The 20,675-nt window shown below is 42.6% G+C and overlaps 1 protein-coding gene across 11 annotated transcripts in view; it reads left to right on the top strand.

Annotated features, from left to right (window-relative positions):
* DIP2A (disco interacting protein 2 homolog A) overlaps window positions 1-20,469 on the top strand; it is a 248,545-nt gene extending 228,076 nt beyond the window's left edge. For 7 of the 11 annotated variants that reach the window (XM_073306935.1, XM_073306938.1, XM_073306937.1 and 4 more), the window contains 6 exons: window positions 85-146; window positions 1,673-1,730; window positions 2,812-2,886; window positions 3,557-3,731; window positions 6,433-6,556; window positions 18,445-20,469. In XM_073306935.1, coding sequence (XP_073163036.1) covers window positions 85-146; window positions 1,673-1,730; window positions 2,812-2,886; window positions 3,557-3,731; window positions 6,433-6,556; window positions 18,445-18,697 — 747 coding nt within the window. In that variant the 3' untranslated portion in view covers window positions 18,698-20,469. Of the gene's footprint in view, window positions 1-84; window positions 147-1,672; window positions 1,731-2,025; window positions 2,075-2,811; window positions 2,887-3,556; window positions 3,732-4,978; window positions 5,529-6,432; window positions 6,557-18,444 lie in introns of those variants that run through there. The other 4 variants (XM_073306943.1, XM_073306942.1, XM_073306939.1 and 1 more) reach the window with 3 other exon arrangements.
* Window positions 20,470-20,675: the final 206 nt, after the last annotated feature.

The raw sequence follows: 20,675 nt of genomic DNA, 5'->3' as shown, positions 1-20,675 counted from the left end.
AGAGGGTGATTTGAAAAAGAGAAACAAGATTTTTTGGTTTATGTTAAAATTGTCCGTCCCCTCCTCCCCCCCCTTTCTTCTTAGGGAACTGCAGGACCAGATCCAACAACAGTCTACGTAGACATGAGAGCACTTCGACACGACAGGTACACGTGATAATACATAGCAGTAACCCCTGAAACACTGCAGACAAGTCTGTTCATCCTCACCACATTGTGCTTTATACTGAAAGGTGCTTGTCAGCTCCTGATCCCTCCACCTGTCACAGCCCCTCCACCCAGGAAGTGTCCCAGCCTGCCCCTCCCACCGCTTCTTCTGCCCTCTTGCATCATCTCTAATTTCTGCGTACTAAAACAAATCTTAGTGTTTGGATCACAGTCAAAATATTCGCAAAAAGAAAAGGAGGACTTGTGGCACCTTAGAGACTAACCAATTTATTTGAGTGTGAGCTTTCATGAGCTACACGAAAGCTCATGCTCAAATAAATTGGTTAGTCTCTAAGGTGCCACAAGTACTCCTTTTCTTTTTGCGAATACAGACTAACACGGCTGTTACTCTGAAACCAGTCAATATTATGTAACGGTATTTGTGGTCCTAACTTCAACCAGCTCAGCATTTGAGCAAAGGATCTTAAATTGCAATAACTTAATCTCCCCTTGTCTAGTTCATTCTAGGGCACACACTGTCATACTATCATAGAGCCAGATGTAGACTCGCAAAGAGAGATCAGTCTGAGACCAAATTCAGCCTCTGGAATAGAGAGATGAGTCTGATATTAGGCAATGGGAGTGGTGTCTGTTTGCCTCAGGATTGAATTTTGGACCCTGGAGTTGGGGGCAGGTGGGGGGCTGTTTTCTTTATGCCCTTCTGTTTGTTGTTTTTCCTGCTACACCCAGGAAAAACAACAGCTGTTGGCCTCTTGGCATGTACTTGCACACCAGCTCAGTGCAGGTTATGCTACAATGGCATTTACTTCCATCCTGGTTTGCCCGTTCGTTTGCTAAATTCTTCTTGACATTTAACTTGCACTATCATTTACATCATCCCTGAATTTGGTCATGAGAGTTTCAAGAAAGGTGATGTTTCAACTGTAGATGAAACATCTACATCTGTAGATGTACATCTGTACAACTGTAGATGAAACATCTGTGGAGCCCACCACTCATACAAGAAGCTGAGAGCTGCTTCTTTGTTGAGTTAGGTGAGGCTGGAATGGTTGTAGTCAGTAGGTGCCAGTGTCCTCATTTGAGCAAAATGATATCAATGGGATCTGACTGAAAGAGACATATTGTGGCTTGGCATTTGGTGCCCTTGGCACTTTGGAATCTAGTTGAAACAGTTGCGAATGCAGTTGCATTTCTAGCATTGCTTTTGAAATGAGTTTTTGGTGTTTTGGGGCACTCCTAGAAGGCCAGGACAATATGGAGGCATTGTGGTCACCACTGAGTTCCCAAAGATGGCTGGGGTTCATTAACTGCCAGCTACCACAGCCAGTGAGCACCGTCATGGGCAACCGAGCATAGGCATTGACAGAAAATATAGGTCAAGGAAAGGAAAACAAAATTATTTAGTAGAGAATAAATGTAAATTCACTTGCCCATTTTTAAAATGTCGCTGTGAGACCACAAATAAATCTTTACTGAGCAAAAGCATTTTCCATTTACCTTTCCAGGGTACGTTTGGTGGAGCGGGGTTCTCCACACAGTTTGCCGTTGATGGAGTCTGGAAAGGTAAGTGGATGGCTTTTGTTTTAAAGCTGACTCATGAACTGTTTTCTCAGTGTTCAGCTTCTTTGCTTGGATATAGCTATCTCGAAAATTGCTTAGGGAGTTAAATACGTTTTTCTAAGTTGAGAGGTGAACTTCATGCCATAGAAATAGAGCCCCCAGAAATTAAAAATAAATTGTTTTAGCCAAGTTAAAAGGCAAGCTTCAGGAGTTTAACTTGGGCACAGTATAGCTACACTTGCGTTCCAGCTTCTGTTGTAAACCCTTCCTCTCTTCTTTTCCCCCTTACATGTTCCAGCAAACGTTATTTTTGGCTAAAATATTCAGCGCTTAATCTCAGTCCTGAGGTAATTTTTTTCTGGAAGTTGGAGTATAATTGACTCATCTGTTGTTTTCTGCATGTGACAAAATAATAATTGGTTTCTACCAATCTGGAAAGGACTCTTGGTTTGACCATGTGGGTGGGTATGATCTACCCAGACGTCCTTTTCAGTGTAATGGATTAACTGCATATTAGAAATCTTTGCGTATGTTCTGATCGGTAATATGACCAAACAGCCCAAATCACTGAATTGCTTTTGTTCAAACTTTGCTTGATTTGTACATTTCATGAGATCTAAGAAACAAACCAAGTTTAAATAAATCAGTTGGATGGATTTAAAGTTTAAAAGCATGGGATGGGGATTGAATGGATTTTTAATTTGAAGCCACCATGTGAGATTCTCACCCCAGCCCCTTTACCCTCCATACCCCTCTGGAGATCCTGCCTTTACTTAGCCTCCCTGTCCCGGGGCTGCATCTGCTCCTGGAGCAGCCCAGAATCAGGATAGTACAGTGCTGACTTATAGCCACCTTAGCCTCTGCCCCAGTAATGTCAGAGGCATAGCACAGACTCTCTCGTTCACTTATCTAGGGTTAAAGAAACCTCATACACTTTTGCAGTCACGCTTTATAGAGAACAAGAGGAGTGAGAGAGCCTAGAATTAATCTCTAGTCAAAGTAGCGAACGACTGAGTTCACCGAGAGAGGTGAGTTTAAAAAATGAACATGACTTTAACGTTACGATATTTGTTTCCTGTTGCAGATTCTGCCTGGCGTAAAGGTTATTATAGCACACACTGAAACTAAGGGACCTCTCGGAGATTCACATTTGGGAGAGGTAAATGTTGATAACATCACTTTGTCAGACAGAGATTAGTAAACCAGGATAGCTGAAACTTTGTAACAAAACCAAGGAAAATGTCAACATGCCTAAGCAACTTTCTGCATGCCCTGTCTTTTCCTCCATTCTGAACTCTGAGGTAATCCTTGCTTGCTTACTGACCCATATCTAATTAGCAGCCATGGGTGGTAAAATAAATGTCCCACCATTTCTTTAGCATTGCCTGCCCCCATCAGTGCAGAGTATTGGCTTAATAGTGGTATTTCCTGATTTTATACACATCCCTATTTTACAAACAAACAAAGCATTTTGTGCTATTACATACAGTGGGGCCTACTTAAACCGGAAGCCCTTTTTGATGGAAGAGGCCTGTTAAAAGACATTCTTTTCCATGCACCAGACTGAAAGAGATCCATTTAAGTGAGCTCTGCTGGCCTCTGAAATGCGTTTTTAGGTGCATGCAATGAAGATGCTGTATTTCTACTACTTTTAATTTTATGTGCACTGGAAGTTTGTTCTCTTTAAAAGATTATTCTTGGCAGTTCTTGGGCACCAAGATTATCAGTGTGACAGATTTCTATTGCATCAGGAAATTCTTCTGTCTAAATATGGAAAATAAGTGCCTGTATAATGCCATGGGTCCCTCCTGTTACGTTTTATGTCCTAGATTTGGGTGAGCAGTCCACACAATGCTACTGGTTATTACACAGTCTATGGAGAAGAGGCACTGCACGCTGACCACTTCAGCGCTCGGCTGAGTTTTGGAGACACACAGACAGTATGGGCACGGACTGGGTACCTGGGCTTCCTGCGCAGGACAGAACTTACTGATGCCAGTGGAGGTGAGATAGGAAACCAGGTCTTGGTAGTGTCACCTAACATACAGGGGCATTTGTTTGTAACTCCTTATGTAGCTGAGCAAGCAAAGAGTAAGTCTGTATTATTTATTTGTATTATGGTAGCACCTAGGAGCATGGACCAGGCCCCATTGTGCTAGGCGCTGTACAAACACTGGCCCAGGAAGCTTACAATCGAAGTATAAGACCGAGACACAGTATAAGATGGGTACAGACAGATGGGCAAGTAGAAGAAAATGATGAGTGTGTTGGCTAACCTCGACAAGACAGACATAGGGTGAGGGAAGGGGTAGAACACACCAGTAGAGAGAACGATGCGATGGCAGCAAGGGTCATGTTAGTTCCACAGGATCCCCCCTCCCCCGCCCCGGTGGATTTACTGAGGAGGGGATCGGCTAAGTAGAAAGAAAAGGGAACAGACTGGATGACTTGGGACAGCGCAGGGGAGACAGGGACAATGTGGAGTGAATATGGGTGGCCCGTAGCATAGGCAGGGGATGGCTCTGCCTCCCACAAGAGGCCCGCGGAGCTCCACCCTTGTGCTGCCAGAAGGCCCCTCCTGCTCGCTGTCCACTACTCGGCAGCACAAGCAGGCGGCTCCTCTTCTGGGAAGCCTGCTGAAGCTAGGGTAGCTGACCAGCAGCCAGGATTTGGGGTGTCTGGGGCCGCCCAGCGCTGGGGGGCCCCCGGTGGTGGGGCCGCCAGCCCGGCACTCTGGGGATGGAGGGGGGGGGCCATGCGCCACCCAGTGCTCCAGAATTGGTGGGGGGTCGCATGCTGTCCAGGGCTGGAGGCGCTTGGGCAGCCCGGGGCTGGGGGGGGCCCTCTGGTCTTCGACAGGGGAAGGAGGGTGAGGGGGCAGGGCCTCAGGCAGAAGGGGCAGGCCAGGGCGGGGGCTAGCCTCCACAGGCCCGTGATTCACCCACCACCCATGGGAGTAAAGCCGAGGGGGAGGAGGAGAGTGAAGCAACAGCCAGTCAGCACAGGGCAGAGAAAGTCAGAGAAATTTCAATAGTCTGTGGAAAATTAAGGCCCCTATCCTGCAAGATGCTTCAGTGAGAAATAATAAATACTCAGTTTCCCAGGAATTCGGGCCCTTAATGGGCACATGTTCATTGAATGTAATGATTCTGAATAATGAGGCAAAATAGGTAATGCATCTGCCCACTGTACTATTTTAACAATGTGACCATCTTCCTTTTTATCTTGGATTGAAATTGGGAGACTAATAGCACTGGCATATCCGAAGGGTATCGCATGTGCTACTCCAGTCAGCTCTGCCAGGCACCGCACTCTTCACCTGCGGATAACTCTCACATTCCAGTCCTCATCCTGAGATTTCTACTTATACCAAATTATCTGGTGCTTCTGGAACGTGCACAAGTGGGAACATTTTCCCCGTTCTCCAGAGGTGAAAGCCTACTACACTAACCCCACTGTAGCTGGTCCAATTTAGAAAATAGTGTTAATCTGATAAGTCTCATTCAACATCTGGTACCTGTTGTCAGTTGTCTGGAGTAGCTCACAACCATGAGGGCCTGTCTCGGGGCAGACTGTCAGTAAACAAGGGCAGACATCCTAAACTAGGGGTATGTTCTAGAATTAAATTTCACCAAGCCAATAACAAATGTGAACTCCTGGATCACTATACCAGTCTTACTATGGAGTCACAGACAGTCCCCTTAGCCTCTCCAGTCTATCTTGCCACCCAGACAAAAATCACAACACATTAGGTTTTTCCCAGTCCTAAGAGACCAGTCATTCACCCCGGATCAATTGGTATTCCAGACCTTACACCAAAGACAATGCTGGCAGCCAATTCTATAGTAAACTAACTGAAGGTTTATTAGCTAAGAAAAGGAAATGACTGAAAGATTAAAGCAGGTAAAATATATTAACAGGTGAGTCATAGTTTGTAACTCAAAATGGTGGTAGAGATGTAATAAATTGCTAGTCTACCAAAACTTATTTCGAGGTACCCAGAATAACTCTGGAGATCTCCACTTTGCATCTGGTACACTTCCCTGTCCAAGATAGTTCGGAGATTAAGGATCTTTCTTTGAATCTATATTTATAGTATCGTCACACAGAAAGCAAGCTGACCATGTCTCTACCCATCTGGGTTTTCCCTTTGTTGAGGATGGGTAAGAAATGTCACTTGCTTTGAAATTAGCATTTTGTGTTAAAGTCCTTAAAGTCTTTCATTAGCATTTCACAAGATTTCTTTGATGGGTAATTTAGTTACAAGGGTATTTGCCATGTAACTGTTTGCTATTACATTCTGACAAGAACAGCTAAGTAAAAAGATTACAAGTAACATTCCACTAGTTTTTATGAAGGTTAAACATCTGAATACACACTTATACATTTAACACTTCGATCTATACCCAAGTGAATTGACCTGAATACACTGATCTGACCTGGTCTGCCAGGTCACACCTTTTATCAGTGGGTAACTCTATACAGTTCAGCATATCTCACCTTGAGTCACTAAGAGGAGCACAGAGCTGGCTCCTAAACTCAGGATGCTCTGCCATTTGGGAGGACTATCTATTACATGCTGCTTCTCCTCATAGGAAATGGGCCATGAAAATGTTAGGCCAGCTGATTAATGTACGTGCATGTGATTTTGAGACTATCTGTTCTTCACATTCACTGATATCCTGAATGTCTTCACTGTTTCCAGAGAGGCATGATGCCTTGTATGTGGTAGGCTCCTTGGATGAAACACTGGAGCTGAGAGGAATGAGGTATCATCCCATTGATATTGAGACCTCTGTGATCAGAGCGCACAAAAGTATTGCCGAATGGTAAGAGGTTCAGAGCTATATGCATTTTCAGTTAAGAAATTTTTCTGTGTCCTTTTCTTTTTTTAAAGCATCAAAGCCCAGGTTTTGCAACTGAGAATGCTCTGCAGGCAACTTGCCAGGAGCCCTCTCACCCACCTTATTTGCTTATACTTTTGTCTGACAGAAATAAAAAGAGAATAAATTGCTTGTTAGATCAATTAGCTGGGAGTGAAAACAAAAAATGTAGGCCTGCGCAGAGCAGTTAGAATCGTAGAACCCCAGGGCTGGAAGGGACCCCGAGAAGTCATCAAGTCCAGCCCCCTGCACTGGGGCAGGACCAAGTAAACCTCAACCATCCCTGACAGGTGTTACTCCAACCTGTTTTTAAAACCCTCCAATGCTTTAATTACCCTTATGGTTAGAAAGTTTTCCATAATATCTAACCTAAATCTCCCTTGCTGCAGATTAAGCCCATTATTTCTTGTACTACCTTCAGTGGACATGGATGAAACAGTGGATCACTGTCCTCTTTATAACAGGCCTTAACATATTTGAAGACTGTTATCAGGTCCGTGCCCTCCCCCCATCTTTTCTCAAGACTAACCATGCCTTTTTTAACCTTTCCTCTAAGGCTTTTATCATTTTTGTTGCTCTCTTCTGGACTCTCCACATCATTCCTTAATGTGGCACACAGAATTGGACACACTACTCCACCTGAGGTCTCACCACTGCTGAGTAGAGCAGGATAATTACCTCTTGTCATATGACATATGTCATATAACACTCCTGTTAACACTCCCCAGAATAGTATTAGCCTTTTTCGTATCTGTATCACATTTCTGAGTCCTGTTCAATTTGTGATCCACTATAACTACCAGATCTTTTTCAGTAGTACTACCACCTAGCCAGGTACTTCCCATTTTGTAGATGTGCATTTGATTTTTCCTTCTTAAGTGAAGTGTTTTCCACCTGTTTTTCCTGGATTTCATTTTGTTGATTTCTGGCCAATTCTCCGATTTGTCATGGTCATTTAGAATTCTAGTCCTGTCCTCCAAAGTGCGTGCAATGCCTCTCATCTTGGTGTAATCTGCAGATTTTATAAGCATACTCTCCACTCCTGTTGTCCACGTCATTCATAAAATATTGAATAGTACCAGACCTAGAACTGATCCCTGTGGGACCCCAATAAAGACACCCTCCCAGTTTGACAGCGAACCCTTAATAACTACTGACTGAGTACAGTCTTTCAACCAGTTGTGTATCCACTCAATAATAATTTCATCTAGACCACATTTCCCTAGTTTGCTGGTGAGAATGTCATGTGGGATTGTGTCAAAAAGCCTTACTAAAATCAAGACGTATCACATCTACTGCTTCCCCCGTCCACTAGGTCCATAATCCAGGGAAATTAGATTGGTTTGACATGATTTGTTTTTGACAAATCCATGCTGGCTATCCCTGATAATCCCATTATCCTCCAGGACATACAAATTGATTGCTTACTAATGTGTTCCAGTAACTTTCCAGGTTTTGAAGTTAGGCTGACTGATCTGTAATTCCTTGGGTTCTCTCTGTTCTCTCTGTTCCCCCTTTTAAAGACAAGTACGGTGTTAGCCCTTCTCCAGTGTTCTAGGACCTCTAGGAGGTCTCAAAGATAATTATTAACGGTTCTGAGATTGCTTCAGCCTTGAATACATCTCACTTATCTAATATTCTTGTCAGGGTTCCTTCCCCACTCTGAACTCTAGGGTACAGATGTGGGGACCTGCATGAAAGACTCCATAAGCTTATTCTTACCAGCTTAGGTTAAAAACTTCACCAAGGTACAAACTTTGCCTTGTCCTTGACCAGTATGCTGCCACCAGCAAGCGTTTTAAACAAAGAACAGGGAAAGAGACCACTTGGAGACGTCTTCCCCCAAGCCCTACACACCCCCTTTCCTGGGGAGGCTTGAGAATAATATCCTAACCAATTTGTTACAAAGTCATCAAAGACCCAAACCCCTGGATCTTGGAACAATGGAAAAATCAGCCAGGTTCTTAAAAGAAAGATTTTATTTAAAAAAAAGAAAGATAAAAATCACCTCTGTAAAATCAGATGGAAAATACTTTACAGGGTATTCAGATTCAAAACACAGAGGATCCCCCTCTGGGCAAAACCTTAAAGTTACAGAAAACAGGAATAAACCTCCCTCTTAACCCAGAGAAAATTCACATAAAACAAAAGAGAAACTAATCCGCCTTGTCTGGCTTACCTCTACTGGTTGCAATATTGGAGACTTGGATTAGGATGGGTTGGAGAAGATGGATTTCTGTCTGGCGTCTCTCAGTCCCAAGAGAGAATGAACAAATGTGAACAAAGAGCACAAAACAAGAGCTTCCTTCCCCCAAGATTTGAAAGTATCTTGTCCCCTTATTGGTCCTTTGGGTCAGGTGCCAGCCAGGTTAGCTGAGCTTCTTAACCCTTCACAGGTAAGAGGATGTTGTGCCTCTGGCCAGGAGGGATTTTACAGCACTGTATACAGAAAGGTGGTTACCCTTCCCTTTATATTTATGACAATTCTTTAATCTGTTCTTTCCCTATTTTGGCTTGTGTTCCTTTCCCCTTGTTAATATTAATTGTGTTAAGTATCTGGTCACCATTAACATTTTCAGTGAAAACTGAAGCAAAATAGGCATTAAACACCTCAGCTTTCTTAATGTCGTCAGTTATTAGCTCGCCTTCTCTGCTAAGTAGAGGATCTATACTTTCCTTTATCTTTTCTTTGCTCCTAATGTATTTAAAGAACCTCTTCTTATTGCCTTGTCTGTCCCTTGCTGGGTGTAACTCATTTCATGCCTTACCCTTTTCGATTTTGTCCCTACGCGTTTATGCTATTCTTTTGTACTTGTCTTTAGCAATTTGTCCAAGTTTCCACTTTTTGTAGGATTCCATTTTGACTTTCAGGTCACTAAAGAGCTCCTGGTGGAGCCACAGGATATGTCTACGCAGCAAAGAAAAACCCACGGCTGGCTCATGCCAGCCAACTCTGGTTGCGGGGCTGTATCATTGTTGTGTAGACTTCCAGGCTTGGGCTGGAGACCCGAGTTCTGGGCCCCTCCCACCTCACAGGGTCCTAGAACCTGGCTCCAGTCTGAACCCAGACGTCTACACAGCAATAAAACAGCCCTGCAACCCAAACTCTGCAAGCCCAAGTTGACTGGCATGGGCCAGCCGTGGGAATCTAGATTGCTGTGTCGACATACCCATATTGGCTGTTACTATTCTTCCTGTTTTTCCTTCGCATCGGGATAGTTTACAGTTGTACCTTTTAATATGGTCTCCTTGTGAAACTGCCAGCTCTCCTGAACTGCTTTTTTAACTTAGATTTTCTTCCCATGGGACCTCACCTCCCAGTTCTCTTGTTTGTTAACGCCTGCTTTTTTCAAGCCCCTTGTCCTTATTCTGCTGCTCTCACTTCTTCCTTAGAATCACGAACTCTATCCTGTCATGATCACTTTCACCCATATTGCTTTCCACCTTCAGATTCGCTAGCAATTGCTCCCTGTTTATCAGAATCTTGCCTAAAATGGCTGTCATCCTGGTTTTTTCCTCCACTTTCTGGAGCAAGAAGTTGTCCCCAATACCTTCCAAGAACTTACTGGACATTTTGTGTTTTGCCACATTACTTTTCCAACAGATCTCTGTGTAGCAAATTCCCCCATTACTACCACGTCTTATGTTTTGGGTATTTCTGTTGTTTGATCTAGAAATGCCTCATCCAGCTCCTGATTTGGTGGTCTTTAATAGATCCCTGCCATGACATCGCCTCTTTTTCTCCCCTTTTATCTTCACCAGGGACTTTCAACTGGTCTGACTCTCACATCTTTCTGGTCCTCAGAACAAATGTATATATTCTTGATGTATAATATGGTATCTCCACCCATTTTACTGTGCCTGTCCCTCCTGAATAACCTATTCCCCTCTATACCAATATTTTAGTCATAAGAATGGCCATACTCGGTCAGACCAATGGTCCATTAGCCCAGTATCCTGTCTTCCAATAGTGGCCAATGCCAGCTGGTTCAGAGGGAATGAACAGAACAGGCAATCATCAAGTGATCCATTCCCTAGAGACACTTCAGAGCATGGTTTTGCATTCCTGTCTATCTTGGGGCTAACAACCATTGATGGACCTATCCTCCATTAACTTATCCAGTTCATTTTTGAACCCTATTATAGTCTTGGCCTTCACAACATCCTCTGGCAAAGAGTTCCACAGGTTAATTGTGCATTGTGTGAAGAAATACTTCCTTTTGTTTGTTTGAAACCTGCTGCCTATTAATTTCATTTGGTGACCCCTAGTTCCTGTGTTATGAGAAGGAGTAAATAACACTTCCTTATTTACTTTCTCCACACCGGTCATGATTTTATAGACCTCAATCATATTCCCCCCTTCGTCTCTTTTTCAAGCTGAAAAGTCCCCGTCTTATTAATCTCTCCTCATACTGAAGCTGTTCCATACCCCTGATCATTTTTGTTGACCTTTTCTGTACCTTTTCCAATTCCAATATATCTTTTTGAGATGGGGGCGAGCAGAACTGCACGCAGTATTCAAAATGTGGGTTTGCCATGGATTTATATACAGGCAATATGATATTTCCTGTCTTACTATCTCTTTCCTATTGATTCCAGCATTGTTAGCTTTTTTGACTGCTGCTGCTGTTTTCAGAGAACTATCCACAATGACTCCAAGATCCTTCTTGAGTGGTAACAGCTAATTTAGACTCCATCATTTTATATGTATAGTTAGGATTATGTTTTCCAATGTGCATCACTTTGCCTTTATAAACATTGAATTTCATCTGCCATTTTGTTGCTCAGTCAACCAGTTTTGTGAGATCCCTTTGTAGCTCTTTGCAGTCTGCTTGGGACTTAACTATCTTGAGCAGTTTTATATCATCTGCAAATTTTGCCACCTCACTGTTTACCCCTTTTTCCAGATCATTTATGAATATGTTGAACACCACTGGTCCCAGTACAGACCCCTGGGGACCCAACTATTTGCCTCTCTTCAGTCAGAAAACTGACCATTTATTCCTACCCTCTGTTTCTTATCTTTTAACCAGTTACTGATCCAGGAGAGGATCTTCCCTCTTATCCCATGACAGCTTACATTACTTAAGAGCCTTTGGTGAGGGACCTTGTCAAAGGCTTTCTGAAAATCTAAGTACACTACATCCCCTGGATCACCCTTGTCCACATGCTTGCTGACCCACCTCAAAGAATTCTAGTAGACTGGTGAGGCACGAGTTCCCTTTACAGGAAATCATGTTGACTCTTCCCCAACAAATCATTCTCATCTAGCTGTCTGATAATTCTGTTCTTTACTATAGTTTCAACCAGTTTGCCTGGTACTGAAGTTAGGCTCCTGTATTTGGCGGGATCGCCTCTGGAGCCTTTTTTAAAAATTGGTGTCACATTAGCTATCCTCCAGTCATTTGGTACAGAAGCAGATTTAAATGATAGGTTACATACCACAGTTGTTAGTCCTGCAATTTCACATTTAAGTTCCTTCAGAACTCTTGGGTGAATCCCATCTGGTCCTGGTGACTTATTACTGTTTAGTTTATCAATTTGGTCCAAAACTTCTTCTAATGACACCTCAGTCTGGGCAGTTCCTCAGATTTGTTACCTAAAAAGAATGGCTCAGGTTTGGGAATCTCCCTCATATCCTCAGCCATGAAGACCGATGCAAAGAATTCATTTAGTTTCTCCACAATGGCCTTATCATCCTTGAGTGCGCCTTTAGCATCTTGGTTGTCCAGTGGCCCCCCTGGTTGTTTAGCAGGCTTCCTGCTTCTGATGTACTTAGCAATTTCTTTTTATTACTTTTTGAATCTTTGGCTAGTTGTTCTTCAAATTCTTTTTTGGCCTTCCTCGTTATTTTTACACTTCATTTGCCAGAGTTTATGCTCCTTTCTATTTTCCTCACTAAGATTTAACTCCGCTGTTTAAAGGATGCCTTTTTGCCTCTCACTGTTTCTTTTACTTTGTTGTTTAGCCACGGTGGCACTTTTTTGGTCCTCTTACTATGTTTTAATTTGGGGCATACATTTAAATTGAGCCTCTATTGTTGTGTCTTTGAAAAGTTTCCCTACAGTTTGCAGGGATTTCCCTACAGCAGTGGTCCCCAACCTTTCTGTGGGAATAGCACATTCCTATTGCCAACAGACTATGGCATGTGCCAAGCACCCCACCGCCGAAATACCGCCGAGAAGTGGCAGCGGAAAGAAGCCTCGCTGCTGAGAAATGGCAATGCTTCTTGGCGGCATTTTGGCGGGTGGTTCTCAGGTAGCCACGCTCAGCGGCAGCATTTCAGCAGCGCGGTGTCCTGCGGGCACACACAACTGCCCCAGCGGGCGCCATTGCACCCACGGGCACCATGTGGGCACCCCTGCCCTACAGCTTGGTGCTGTACCTTTTACTTTAACTAACTTCCCCATTTTTGTATAGTTCCCTTTTCTGAAATTAAATGCTACCATGTTGGGCTGCTTTGGTGTTTTCCGCTGCATAGGGATGTTAAATTTCATTATGTTATGGTCACTATTACCAAGCGGGTCAGCTATATTCACCTCTTGGACCAGATCCTGTGCTCCACTTAGGACTAAATCAAGAATTGCCTCTCCCCTTGTGGGTTCCAGGACTAGCTGCTCCAAGAAGCAGTCGTTTAAGGTGTCAAGAAACTTTATCTCTGCATCCCATCCTGAAATGACATGTACCCCGTCAATTGAGGGATAGCTGAAATCCCCCATTATTGAGTTTTTTATTTTTATCGCCTCTCTAATCTCCCTGAGCATTTTACAGTCCCTGTCACCATCCTGTCAGATGGTCAGTAGTATACCTCTACTGCTATATTCTTCTTATTCAAGCATGGAATTACTAGCCATAGCGATTCTGTGGTTCAGTTTGGTTTATTTAACATTTTTACTTCATTTGACTCTATGCTTTTTCATATATAGTGCCACTCCCCCACCAGTATAACCTATTCTGTACTTCCAATATATTTTGTATCTTGAGACTTCTCCAACCAAGTCTCTGTCATACCAGTTAAGTCATAATTTAGTTTATGTACTAATACTTTCAGTTCTTCCTATTTATTCCCCATTCTCCTTGCATTTGTGTATAAACATCTAAAATGGTGAGCAGGTTCCCTCACTGATTTCCCTTTTGTTGTTCCTCTAACCCTACAGTAATTCTCCATGGCCCCAACATCCAACCCTCAGTTAACATTGCCTGTTTTTCTAATTAGTGGAATAGCAAACTTTAACTGGCCTTCTCTGTGGGCTGGTCCTCCATAACTAACATATATTGTAGCTAGTGGAAAGGCAGTCTAAGCAATTTGTGCTACATTTATCTTTGAGCTACGCTATATGTTTTGCATATATATCTTCTGCATAACAAGCATAAATTTCACATGCTTAGTTAAATGATCAGTTAAGAAAAGAACTTTTTTTAAAGTTGCATCCAAGTAGAAACTTTGAGAATTGCTTGTATCACAACTTGATTTGAAAATTATCAAAAAGAAAAGGAGTACTTGCGGCACCTTAGAGACTAACCAATTTATTTGAGCATGAGCTTTCGTGAGCTACAGCTCACTTAGTTTTGGTGTATACTTTGTGGGCTTATCAGATACTTCTGTATTTTTACCAATGTATTAAGCCTGCAAAATTATTTGATTTTACACATTTTTTTAATTCAACCTCTTTTAATGTACTCTTACTCCATAGTATGCCATAAAATAAAATGGCACACGTCACAGAGGTCAGGATGGTGGGGAACTCTATAATTAGCTGCAAGAACCCTGTCATGAAAACCCCCCGTTCTCTTAGCTTTCCCAAATAGTTGTCTTTGGAAACTGATATTTCCCATGTTTGATTTCTGTTCAAAGGTGATATTTGTGATTGAAAGTTTGAGGAAAATGCCTTCATATATTTGATTTGCAGGAAAATGGAGGTGAAGGTAGGAACTACAGTTCGGCCACTTAAAATATTCTACCTGCTTTCTTGAGCATGACTCCAGCAAAAATGGCTGGAACTTGGAAAACCAAAGCCATCATTGAGAGAGTCCTCCTCATGATTTGGAAAGAACCACTTGAGTGAGTTAGGGCATTTGTAGCTGGCATTATGAACGTGTGCAGTGGACTTCCCATGTTAAATCCGAAGAGCATGTGTAGATTGATGCGGTGTGCATGGATCAGGAGCTTCGATTGTGAATACCACTCAAAACTGGTTAAAAAGGAAACAGTCAAGCTTTGCCCAACTGCAGCCTCTCGATCTGTATGTTCCAACTCTGGAGCCACCAGCTCTCTTCTTGTTTCCCCCAGTTGTATGGTGTGAAATATGTTTGGCAGTTTTAAAACTTTAGGCTAAAGGCTGGGATTTTCAAAGGAACCTAAGAGACTTTGGCACCCAACGCCCACTGAATTTGGTGAGATTTGTGGGCTTTATTCCCTTAAGGCTCCTTTGAAAAGCCCAGCCATAAGCAACATAAATCATTCTTTACGCCCTTAGGCTATGTCTACCCTTGGAGCTAGGGGTGTGATTCCCAGCTCTCATGCATGCTAGCTGCTGCTGAGCTAGCATGCTAAAAATAGCAGTCAGTGAGGTGGGGTAGCAGATGGGGCAGAAGTGAGAGGGCTGGCACAGGTAGCCCGTCTGAATCAATCCTGAAGCACTTGCATGAGAGGAAAGTGATCAGGAACAGCCAGCATGGATTCACCAAGGGAAGGTCATGCCTGACTAATCTAATCGCCTTTTATGATGAGATTACTGGTTCTGTGGATGAAGGGAAAGCAGTGGATGTATTGTTTCTTGACTTTAGCAAAGCTTTTGACACGGTCTCCCACAGTATTCTTGTCAGCAAGTTAAGGAAGTATGGGCTGGATGAATGCACTACAAGATGGGTAGAAAGCTGGCTAGATTGTCGGGCTCAACGGGTAGTGATCAATGGCTTCATATCTAGTTGGCAGCCGGTATCAAGTGGAGTACCCCAAGGGTCGGTCCTGGGGCCGGTTTTGTTCAATATCTTCATAAATGATCTGGAGAATGGTGTGAATTGCACTCTCAGCAAATTTGCGGATGATACTAAACTGGGAGGAGTGGTAGATACGCTGGAGGGGAGGGATAGGATACAGGAAGACCTAGACAAATTGGAGGATTGGGCCAAAAGAAATCTGATGAGGTTCAATAAGGATAAGTGCAGGATCCTGCACTTAGGACGGAAGAACCCAATGCACAGCTACAGACTAGGGACCGAATGGCTAGGCAGCAGTTCTGCGGAAAAGGACCTAGGGGTGACAGTGGACGAGAAGCTGGATATGAGTCAGCAGTGTGCCTTTGTTGCCAAGAAGGCCAATGGCATTTTGGGATGTATAAGTAGGGGCATAGCGAGCAGATCGAGGGACGTGATCGTTCCCCTCTATTCGACATTGGTGAGGCCTCATCTGGAGTACTGTGTCCAGTTTTGGGCCCCACACTTCAAGAAGGATGTGGATAAATTGGAGAGAGTCCAGCGAAGGGCAACAAAAATGATTAGGGGACTGGAACACATGACTTATGAGGAGAGGCTGAGGGAGCTGGGATTGTTTAGCCTGCAGAAGAGAAGAATGAGGGGGGATTTGATAGCTGCTTTCAACTACCTGAAAGGGGGTTCCAAAGAGGATGGCTCTAGACTGTTCTCAATGGTAGCAGATGACAGAACGAGGAGTAATGGTCTCAAGTTGCAGTGGGGGAGGTTTAGATTGGATATTAGGAAAAACTTTTTCACTAAGAGGGTGGTGAAACACTGGAATGCGTTACCTAGGGAGGTGGTAGAATCTCCTTCCTTAGAGGTTTTTAAGGTCAGGCTTGACAAAGCCCTGGCTGGGATGATTTAACTGGGAATTGGTCCTGCTTTGAGCAGGGGGTTGGACTAGATGACCTTCTGGGGTCCCTTCCAACCCTGATATTCTATAATTCTATGAACCCCTGGGGACCTCAGAGTGGCTAGCTCAGGTTTCCGCAGCTACACAATTATTTTCAACTTGCTAGCTCAGTGAGAGCAAGCGCGGGTATGTCTACACAAGTTGGGAATCATACCCCAAGCACATAGTGTAGACATAGCCTTACAGTGGATTTAAGCCGTTTAGAAACAATCTAAGTCATTAGATACATATCACACAATATGTACTTTAAAAACTCAGTTTGAAGGAAGAAAATATGGAGCTGGAGGGCTGGATTAGAGGTACATAGAATACCCTAGAGATTTCTTGCACGACTGAGCGTACAATGCTAATAGGTGTATTTGCCAATTGCTGATAGATCCCTTTCACTCTAAAAGTGTAGAATTGACTGATGGTGTTTGTGGATTGGTGGCTATCTCCCAGACACCCCCGGTGGCCTCAGGGCAGCCCTGCAAGCAGTCCCTTGTCTTAGTTTCCCTTCTTGATTCCTCAGAAAAACTTAGTACAGCTTCTGGAGTATATAAATTGACCTTCCATGGGGTTAATTTATTGCAAAAGTCCCACTACCATAAACCAGAATCCCTCTAGCACAGTCCAAACAATACATTCATCCCAACAGTCCATCACCAAGTACTGCTCTGATCTCTCTCACCACACCCCCGTTCCTCCAGCTGGGGTGCATCTCTGTCCTGTTTCTTGCCAGGCAGGGCTCCAGCTCTTGCCTAAAGACGTCAGTGGGGTCACGACTCCATCACTCCCCAGCCTTCTGTGGCCATCTGACTCAGGGAGCCAGCAGGCATCTCCTGCTGCTGCTCTCAGCCTTCAGCCCTCTCTAGCTGTGGTTCTCTGACCTGGGGAAGTTTATAGGTGACTCACTGCCTTCAGCTTTCACCAGCCTGCTCTGGCTCCACTGCTCACTGGGGAACTCTCACCGCTCCTACCTTCAGGGACAGCACCTCCCGCTGAAGCGCTCGCCGAGCTGTGCTCTGCCTCTGAGCTCTCTCTCTACTGTTCTAGACACCTTCAGCTCTTCTCTCTCTGATTCTGGATTCTCCCTCTCAGGACTCTGACCCCCCCACCCTCCCTTCTTTGCCTTTGGGCCATCTCCCATGTGCAGGGGGCATCTCCACCCCACTCATTATAGCAAGTGAGGGCACACCTGGGCTGCAACAGGAGGCTGGGCCTGGTTTCATTTAAGGGGCCAGTTACCCTGTTAGTGTTTCAGAGTAGCAGCTGTGTTAGTCTGTATTCGCAAAAAGAAAAGGCGGTTTCAGAGTAGCAGCTGTGTTAGTCTGTATTCGCAAAAAGAAAAGGAGTACTTGTGGCACCTTAGAGACTAACAAATTTATTTGAGCATAAGCTTTCGTGAGCTACAGCTCACTTCATCGGATGTTAGTGTTGCTAGTCGTTATAAAAGAGAGTTTCCTTTTTGTTCCTTGGACAACCTGTATATATTAAATGCAAAGTAAATAAATGACTGTAAATACTTTGAAATCAAGAAACAAGAAAGTTAAAGCTGAACATTCAGTCTTAACTCTGTCCCCATGTACTTACGCATTACAGTGCAGTCTTTAAATTCATGGTCATGTGTTATCTTAGATACACGTTAATGTTTATAGGAGAAAAAAAGATACACTTTGATATTTAATATGTTGTTGTTTGGACAATAATAAAACATAATCAAGAGATGGCAGAGTCAGATTTTGTTGAACTATAACTTCCACATCTGTCTCTTATGTACTTAGTTTCATATCAACAGAGTTTGTTTACATTGATTGTATTGTTTATCTCAAGTATTTTCGCAGGGTTGGGTGTTGGTTTTTTTTCCCAGTTAGCCTCTGTCTAGGAGAACTTTTCTCTTTGGTGCTTATTCATACTAGTTTATTTCCCCCCACACACACAATTAATGCTTGTTTTATACCAACAGTGCTGTGTTTACATGGACCAACTTGCTGGTGGTGGTTGTGGAATTAGAAGGCTCAGAGCAGGAAGCACTGGATTTGGTGGCACTGGTAACAAATGTGGTTCTGGAAGAACATTATCTCATAGTTGGTGTTGTAGTCATTGTGGACCCGGGAGTTATTCCCATCAATTCTCGTGGTGAAAAGCAGCGAATGCACTTGAGAGATGGATTTTTAGCTGACCAACTGGATCCTATTTATGTCGCTTACAACATGTGAAAATACAAAACCACACTGATGCTGAAGCACCAAAATCTAGAGACATTCTGAATAGGATCTAAATCAGTTTGCTGAGTTTTTTAAGCTTTTGAAGACCTTAGTGAAAAACGAGGTGCCAGTCTTCATGGAACTTCTCTCACACCGCACTGGCTTTCACAAATCCATTACAACTCCTCTATTAGGACAGAGAATTACTGGAATTCTTGAAGGAAATTTGTTAAACTGTCAAGGAACAATATTTTTTATTTTTTTTTTTTACAATACTTATGAATGTCAGTATCTTAATGCACTGCATAATGCAACATAAAAACGGGTGGGGAGAAAACACCAGCTGAAGACAACTCTTGGGAACAGTGAGGAAAGTTGTGGCTAGTCATCCTCCAGGTTTTCCTCCCCGTTCTGGTTTGATGTCTGGTAACTACATTGGCACATAACTTTCACAATTTTTCTTATCTCCATCTTGTCCTCTACTGTATTGCATGGTTTTTGTACATATTTGAGGTTAAAAATGCTGAGCCATTTTTTATTTTTAACCAATGACTCAGCACATTCAGAGCACACCAACTCACTCCAATCCTGGATTGTGTGTTTAAAACTATACTATTGTTCAGCCTTCTAGTACCAAGCAAAACTGAATACTGCTTCTTTAACAAGGTTACTCATAGTGCCATACTGGATTCTGTAGCATTAAACACTCTATTGTAGAAAGATAAATTAGTATCTGGTTTTAAACTACTTTATATACAGGAGGCTTGCTTGCTTTCTTGTTTTCATAATTTCATATTAGTTAAACAGTAAATGTGCTTGTTTTCGTAGTGCTAAGCTATTAATTATTGCCCTGCATAATGCCAACTTTTGAACAATTATTTTCATTCCAATGCCAAAAGAATCAGAATCATTAGTGTAAATGCCTGAAAGCATGATCTTCCGATATATTATTCACCAAGTATCTGAACTAAAATACTGAACTGAACTAAAAGTTATGAGATAATGATTTCTCACCATGGAACACATCTGATAAAGATAACTGGGTCTGCCATGGTGTAAAATTTCATCTTTTAGTTGTGCATTGACAAACTTTTTTTGTTCAAACTAAAATATCCAGTTGTGGTTGAGTCCAGTAAATAAAACTCTTGACATTTCTGCCAGATCTAATATTATAGTGAACCTAATTCTGAAAGAGAATGTAAAATCATTCAGCTGCTTCCAATGTCTGAAGAGAGGCATGACTTTAGCAAATAATTATTTTTGTATCGCTAATAATGGCTATGTGATTTTTTTAAATAATGCATGAGTTTGGTGAAACAGACAGGTTTTTCTAAAAGGCAAGATGCCTGGATCAGTGCCTAAGAAATCTGGATGTCAGTTCCCCAACATAAGGACACTAAATGACTCTTCTTGGTTAGTAAACTAGAAAATCTTCCCAAAAAAGGCTGTCACATACAGTAGTTCTCTTTTCCTTCATGGTGTTTGACTGTGGTATACTATACAGATACATACCTTGGAACTTTAATTTGACTCTGTTGTAATTATGTACAGAATTGTGTAACTTATTGTTTGAATTAAATGCAGCAGTCTTAGCTATGAACTAATGGACATCCTTGTAGTAAAACAGCAGGCAAGAGGAAAGAACTACTTAACCCCAATTTTAATGTTGTAGTTTTTTAGCAAATAAAACATTGTAAGATTTTTGTATTGATATATTGGTGACAGTGAGATAAGTTGCCTTGTAAAGTAAAATTTAAAAAAGCACATTAAACATTTGAAAATGACTATTGGAAATTTGATTTGCCAGATGTTAAAAGTTGTCATATCTTAACACCCAAAAAAAAAGTTTTCTATTGTCTATATAGAAAGTCACTATAAAGCAGTTTTGTGTCCACATTTAGGGTTTGCTAAATACTTCTCTCAGTAGTGAGGTTTTTAAAACTTCCGTTGTGAATTTCTTTAAAACTACTTAAAACAGGACTTGCTTAGA

This window comes from Lepidochelys kempii, chromosome 11 (assembly GCF_965140265.1).
Source record: "Lepidochelys kempii isolate rLepKem1 chromosome 11, rLepKem1.hap2, whole genome shotgun sequence".
NCBI lineage: Eukaryota > Metazoa > Chordata > Testudines > Cheloniidae > Lepidochelys > Lepidochelys kempii.
This window is presented reverse-complemented; position numbering and strand designations above follow the sequence as displayed.